The sequence below is a fragment of the Trachinotus anak genome, unplaced genomic scaffold (genome assembly GCF_046630095.1).
Source record: "Trachinotus anak isolate AG129_WGS33_773 ecotype Australia unplaced genomic scaffold, CSIRO_AGI_Tana_v1 ptg000028l, whole genome shotgun sequence".
NCBI lineage: Eukaryota > Metazoa > Chordata > Actinopteri > Carangiformes > Carangidae > Trachinotus > Trachinotus anak.
Window position 1 is genome coordinate 22,486,679 of NW_027273879.1, and position 6,591 is coordinate 22,493,269.

The following is a 6,591-nucleotide window of genomic DNA, read 5'->3' on the forward strand; positions in this document are numbered from 1 at the left end:
AGTTACACAAAACTGTACCCTGTTCATTCATGCAAGAGTTTGCTCATATAAAGACCACCCTCTGCATTCATCCCTCTCTCTGTTCAGGTCTGACATGACCTGATTTTCAACCCATCAGAGCTAAAGCTGCCTTTGAGACCTTGGATAAACAAAACCTGAAACCCAGCAGGTAACTCAGTTACAGGTGTGTCTAACAAGCCTCACTTATGTTGCTTCAATCACCTCTTTCTAACATGAAGTCACAGAATAAACCCCATGAATAAAAAATTGTGTAAGGCTTCATTTCTTCTACACTTCCAGCACAAACCTCTCTGTAGTGAGGTGACATCTGAGCTGCAGTGAGATCAGTGATGGGTCATTTTCCTCTGATCACAGTGAACCCACCAAAAACAGAAAGTGACTCATCATCATGTTGGGAAGTTAAAAACAGACTTGAACCACAGTGTTCTCCGTGATGCTCTCTGAAGAGGTCAGATGCTCATCAAAGTAAAGCCTGGTAATGTTGGTCAGTCTCACTGCTCAGCAAACAATACATGTACAAACTGCTTGTTTTCTGAAATGTTCTTATGACCTCCACCACGAGACCCTGCTTTCACTTGTGACTGTTTTTTTGCAGATCACACGGAAAGTACTGAACCATGGGACTCAACATTGTGAGAGAGGACATTTGTCTACATCTTCATCAATTTTGTGGAAAATAATGTTTGAATAATTATGTAAAAAACAGACATATTGATGGTGTTGAGATCTATGAGTTTGTACAGTTTGGAGCAGATGTGCAGGATTGTGTGGTGTTGGTGGTGGTGTGTCCTCTACTGGAGAGTCATTCTTTTGTCCTGGTCTAACACAACTTTCCACAAACAGCCACAACACTGAGCATCTTCTGCAGAGCTGTGTCATGTTCAGACAGCTGATTGGTTAGATCATCCACAGAAACAGAAAACAAAGCAGCATCTCATCTCACCTCAGACTGCTGAAGAGACCATCCTGTTGAACACTAAGAGGAGAACAAACAAGGAGACAACAAAAAGGGTTTGTCTTTGTCCCATCTGCCTGTTTGGACTAGAGAACAAACAAGGGAACAGGATGAGAGGATGACCTTTACTGGGAGGAAGAGAAGTGAAAGGGTGAAGGTGTCCACTGCTCCTCATATAACAACAGCAGTGACATCATCATCATAATCATCATTCACAGGTGAACAACGGTGATTTTTGCATGTATAAAATGCAACAAATTGTATCGTGGGACTGTTTGCACGAGTACTGACAGGAACTAGGAAACGAGATCACATCTCTCCTGTGTTAGCCTCTCTGCATTGGCTCCCTGTAAAATCCAGGATAGAATTTAAAATCCTCCTCCTCACCTACAAAGCCATCAATGGTCAGGCACCATCGTACCTTGGAGAGCTTATAGTTCCCTATTTTCCCAATAGGACACTTCGCTCTCTAAATGCAGGTGTACTTGTGGTTCCCAGAGTTTGTAAGAGTAGAATGGGGGGCAGAGCCTTCAGCAATCAGGCTCCTCTCCTGTGGAACCAGCTCCCAGTGTGGGTTCAGGAGGCAGACACCCTCTCTACCTTTAAGATCAGGCTTCAAACTGTCCTGTTTAGTAAAGCTTATAGTTAGGGCTGGCTCAGGTATGTCCTGACCCATCCCTTAGTTATGCTGCTACAGAGCTAGACTGCTGGGGGATTCCCATGATGCATTGGGCGTTCTCTCTCTCTCTCTCTCGATGACTTCATGCCATTAACTTTGTATTTTTTTTCTCTCCTGTAGTTTGTGCTTCTCCTCTCTCTCCCTCTCTCTGTCCTCATTCTGCAGGTCTCTCTGCCTCTGGAGCAGCAGGATCCAGATCCACCACTACTCATCTTTACTATTAACCACTGTTACCTGTCATTATTATTGATAACACCATTACCTACACAGCTGTTCCTGGTCTCTCTCTCTCTCTCTCTCTCTCTCTCTTCTCCTTTCTCCTCCCCCCACCCCCTTTTTCTCCTCCTAAACCCAACCAGTGGAGGCAGACGGCCGCCCACCCTGAGCCCGGTTCTGTTGCAGGTTTCTTCCTGTTAAAAGGGAGTTTTTCCTCCCCCCTGTCGCCAAGCGCTTGCTCTTTGTGGGAACTGTTGGGTTTTTCTCTGTAACAAAGTAAGGTCTTGACCTTACCCTGTAAAGTGCCTTGAGATAATGTATATTATGATTTGGCGCTATACAAATAAAATTGAATTGAATTGAAACCATGAACACAATTTCATTGTTGGAATTTTTGTGGGCACTTCACTGCACACCACACTATTACAGCAGATACACAACGAAAGGCTTCAACAAAATGTGGAGCATTACACAGTAGGAGTCAATCAGCATATCAGAGATTATTATTATCAGTTTGAATGATGGCTGAAGGACTATTGGTGACACGTATTTTAAAACCAACAGTGACTCATGAACAAACACTTGTATAGAGATAAACTGTGAGTCAGGTTTATTTAGAGTTTTTTAATGTGAACTGTGAAAGTTGGCAACTTTAAAATACTGGACCGAGTTTGTAAAATGTATTTGACAAAGCCATCAGTGCTCATCATCATCATCATGATCAGAGAGGGAGAAGCTGCAACACCACTACCATAGTGGTTACACAAGCCACAACTAGTCCACTGCTACTAGTTACCTATAAAACTACTTGCCATTACCATGACTACAGGTGTTAGACCTACTGCAGCTCCTGCAATGCACAGCTGTGAAGATTCAATAAACTCCATGTTTTCAGCATAAACCTTTTATTGAACAGGGAAAAAGGAGCATGAGCCCCCACACTTTACATCATCTCCAGACGTGTCCTCCTGCACAGTATGTCATAGTATTTACAGTCTGTGCTGCTTCAGTCCCCCCCTCCATGCTACTGTCAATCACTGTGCACTGTTCCTTTTCTGGGGGGTGGTATTATATCTGAGGACCTCTACATATTCACAGCATCAGGTGTTTCTTTAGAATGGAGAGAGCACTGGAGAGAGTGCATTATGGGTTGTTTGTAGCCTTGTTTGGCTAACAAGTTTCCTAAAGTCAGTTTGCAGTATCAGCTCACTTTAACCTGTCAAACTGTGTCCAGTGTCTCACGTCCTTACAGGTAAAAAATCCTCATGAGTCAAAATGAAAAGGAAAACATCTGCCAAGTCTTCACTGCAAATATAAACCACAGCAAATATTACTGCTGTCACAGACGTCATCATGAGGAGCTAAACAATGAAAAAACACTCAGTCTGAAAACATGTAACACACAGCCACACAGATTTATCTTCTATTGTTCTATCTTCATGTATTTCCATGCCTCTGTAAACACTTTGATCTGCCTTGTGTCTGAATGGTGCTGTAGAAAGAAACATGCCTTACATTCTGTCGTCATGGAGCCCATGTAATCAGGGTCATTTGTTTCTTAGCAATATTTGGTCTGAGATCTACTGGATCCCTATGAAATCCTGCAGAGTGCAGGGATGTTTGAGTCTGTAGGTCTATTAAATATATATATATATATATATATATATATATATATATGTAGATATGAAAGTGATTCACTGACAGATTTATAAGAAGTTTTATATGAAGTTTGGTCCACTGTGTGTGTTATTTACACTGCCACTTGAGGGCACCAAGGTTGAAGGTTTAAAATACAGAGGGGGATTTCTCCTTAACTCTAACTGAACTGAAAATGCAATTAAAGTATAAAATAAATCTCTAAATTCTTTGTTATAGAACTGACTGTCAGCACAAATGTCTTTGTTCAGGAGCTGTCATCAGAAAACAGAGGTGGGATATTTGTGGGGCCCCAGAGAGGGTCCTGTTTAAATCTGCAGCTGTCACTCCAACATCCTGACATCAGTCCACTTTCTTTGGCTTCCGATTTTTCCACATGACAACAGCAGTGAAGGCCCCTGTGGAGAGGAGGAGTGCAGCATCAAAGAGGTGACTCGGTCTGTGTGTAGAGCGTGTGGAGGGTTGTCTGCGGACTCTGTGGTTCAGCAGAACACATGAGTGTGTGTGCTGTGTTTCACTCACCAATGCACAGGAGCAGTATTACTGCAGCGATGCCCGGCAGGATGACCGAGTACTCCCGAGGAAGAAAATACTTGTGCAGCACATGATCGCTGTCAACAAAAGGCTGGAGGAGGACAAAGCATCACATGATACATTTAATAAGACACATGAAAGCATTCTTAAACATGGACTCAATTCCTGCTGGAACATCAGCAATAATAAGATGTTGTGAGACAGCAGAAGCATAAAGGCGGTGGCCTTCAAATCTTGAAGACTTTAACACTACTTTAACATTCTCACTGTGTTCATATGACTGCTCAAAGTCAGAGTCAACAAACATCCTACTCCAACACTGAGCTGCCTCTGCTCTATCTGTGGACGTGCTTCACTCACAGACACTGAAAAGAAGTCTGCCTCCACCGGCTGGGTTTGACAGTATGAAGATGACACAGAATATTACAGAGTAGAGACTCTGAGGCAGCAACGGCTGTTAGGCCAAAATATGACAAATAAAAAAATAATACCTAAAATAAACCTCTCAGTAAACTGAAAGGCCATGATGATGATGATGATGATGATGATGATGATGATGATGATGATTTTCAGTATCATATTTAAACTCTGAACATGCTTATACTGGTGCCAGAACAGATCTGTGTGTGGATGATGCTTCATTGTGTGCAACGGGATAGCATGAGACTGAAGCGAGATTTAAGCAGCAGCTTCCTCCTGCTGGTTGTTTTATAAACTGTCACAGCAGAGAGGTTTGGGGAGTTTAAGGTTTGCTATTTAAATTCAGTCCAGACCGGACCAGTACTCTTCCTCAGCTGGGAGGAGGCTCAGTGATTGAGGATGTTAGGGACAGACAGAACGTACCAGGACGATGACCCAGACTGAGTAGTATGTAAACAGCAGGAGGCTGAAGACAACAAGACTCATGCCAGCTGCTTGATCCACGCCTGTAGCCTGAGAAGAAAGAAAGGCCACACATCACATGGTTTAGAGGAACACCCTGAGGTACACCATGGTACCACACCTCCATCAGGACGGGTCACAGCTGAGGGAGTAAATGGCAGATTACAAAACAAGTTGTGAAAAGTCAGAGCAGCAGAGGATGAGATGAGCCAAGCTTCCAAATGCTGAATCCTACATTTCTCATAATGCAATTATCCGACCCAATTTGAATTAATTTGTAACTTACAAGTTATTCTTATGTGTGAAATCTCATTGTTTGTAATGTGTTGATGTTAATAAAGTTCTATAGGGGGAAAAAAATCAATAAAGCCCCGTTTAAATAATTATTTAATATTCCAACAAGTCACAGCAGAATCTTACTGAAGAGACACCTCACTGCAGCTCAGCTCTCACACGTCCAGGGTCTGCTCAGCATGGACAGCCGCGCCAGACTCCATTTAAATATGTTACAGTTAAGAGTTGATTTCCGTATTTACACATATAATCACGTTGCACAACACCAGATAGACTTTGTTTTGAATTAGCAGAGCTCTCTTGTAAACTCGGCATAGAAAATGCAAATCAAATTATTTACAGAAAACCAGTTATGCAGTTATGAATTCAGTTATAAATGACTGGTGAGGAACATGTGCGGGATAATAAGTTCTTCCGAAGTTCATACTGAATCGTTAAGGTCTTTGGTTCTTTACGGGTTTTATAGATTGTATTTAATTGGCCATATATTAAAACACAAACTAAAACGGATTTTACGCCGAGTATATAGCAATAAGCAAACACTGTTTCCCATAACCCTGAGGATTAGCTACAGTAGCTGTGCGTTAGCTTCATCATCGGGTGAAAGGGTCCCAACTTCTTAGTCTTTTTCTCGTTAGCTACAGCTTCAAACAGCTGTTTTTAATTCCACCTGTTTAGGGTTTATCAGTTTATCTTTCTTACCATTTCTGACGTGTACTGTTGTTTGCGGACGTTTGTTGCTGTTCTTCTTCGTGGTATTAAATGCGGTTCGTCAGACCTATCAGTGGGCCTCTGCTGCCCCTCACTGGCTGACCAACAAACTACCAGCTGTGATAAAGTGCTGAGGTTCTGTGATTTCATTTGTAGATAGCTTTATCAGCTTTGAGTAAAAACGTCGACACCACACCATGACAACACTGCATTACATTGTATCTGTTCATCTGCTCATTTTACTGGCTCTATTTACTGTTGGATGGTTTATTCTGTAAAAAATACAATATATTTGTTATAGTTTATAAACAGATCATGTTTGATAAGTATACAACATATATACATACATAATTAATGAATTAAATGATTAAAATGTGACCCATTAGATAAATGTTTATGCAGTGATCATAGTATCTGGAATTCAAAACTTAATGTCATGATACAGCCCGAGTGTGTACAATTTCAGTTTGTGTGTGCATGAAACCTGTTGGAATGAGAGTGACATACTTTGTCATTGAGTACATATATTTCTTATTAAGTTCTGTGCTATTGGAGATTCTCAAGTACAGGGTTTATTTTACTGATGCTGTATGTTTACGTTTCATTCCTTTTTATTACCAGCCATGACAGTGTTGCTGGTATT

At 41.6% G+C, this 6,591-nt stretch overlaps 1 protein-coding gene across 1 annotated transcript; it reads right to left on the bottom strand.

Annotated features, from left to right (window-relative positions):
* Positions 1–2,759: 2,759 nt before the first annotated feature.
* Positions 2,760–6,113, bottom strand: dpm2 (dolichyl-phosphate mannosyltransferase subunit 2, regulatory). The gene is made up of 4 exons (XM_071466513.1): positions 5,940–6,113; positions 4,905–4,994; positions 4,050–4,152; positions 2,760–3,925 (listed from the first exon to the last, which is right to left on the bottom strand). The coding sequence occupies exons 1-4, from the start codon at positions 6,096–6,098 to the stop codon at positions 3,870–3,872; spliced, it is 408 nt and encodes a 135-aa protein (XP_071322614.1). The 5' UTR covers positions 6,099–6,113; the 3' UTR covers positions 2,760–3,869.
* Between the last annotated feature and the right edge of the window lie 478 nt (positions 6,114–6,591).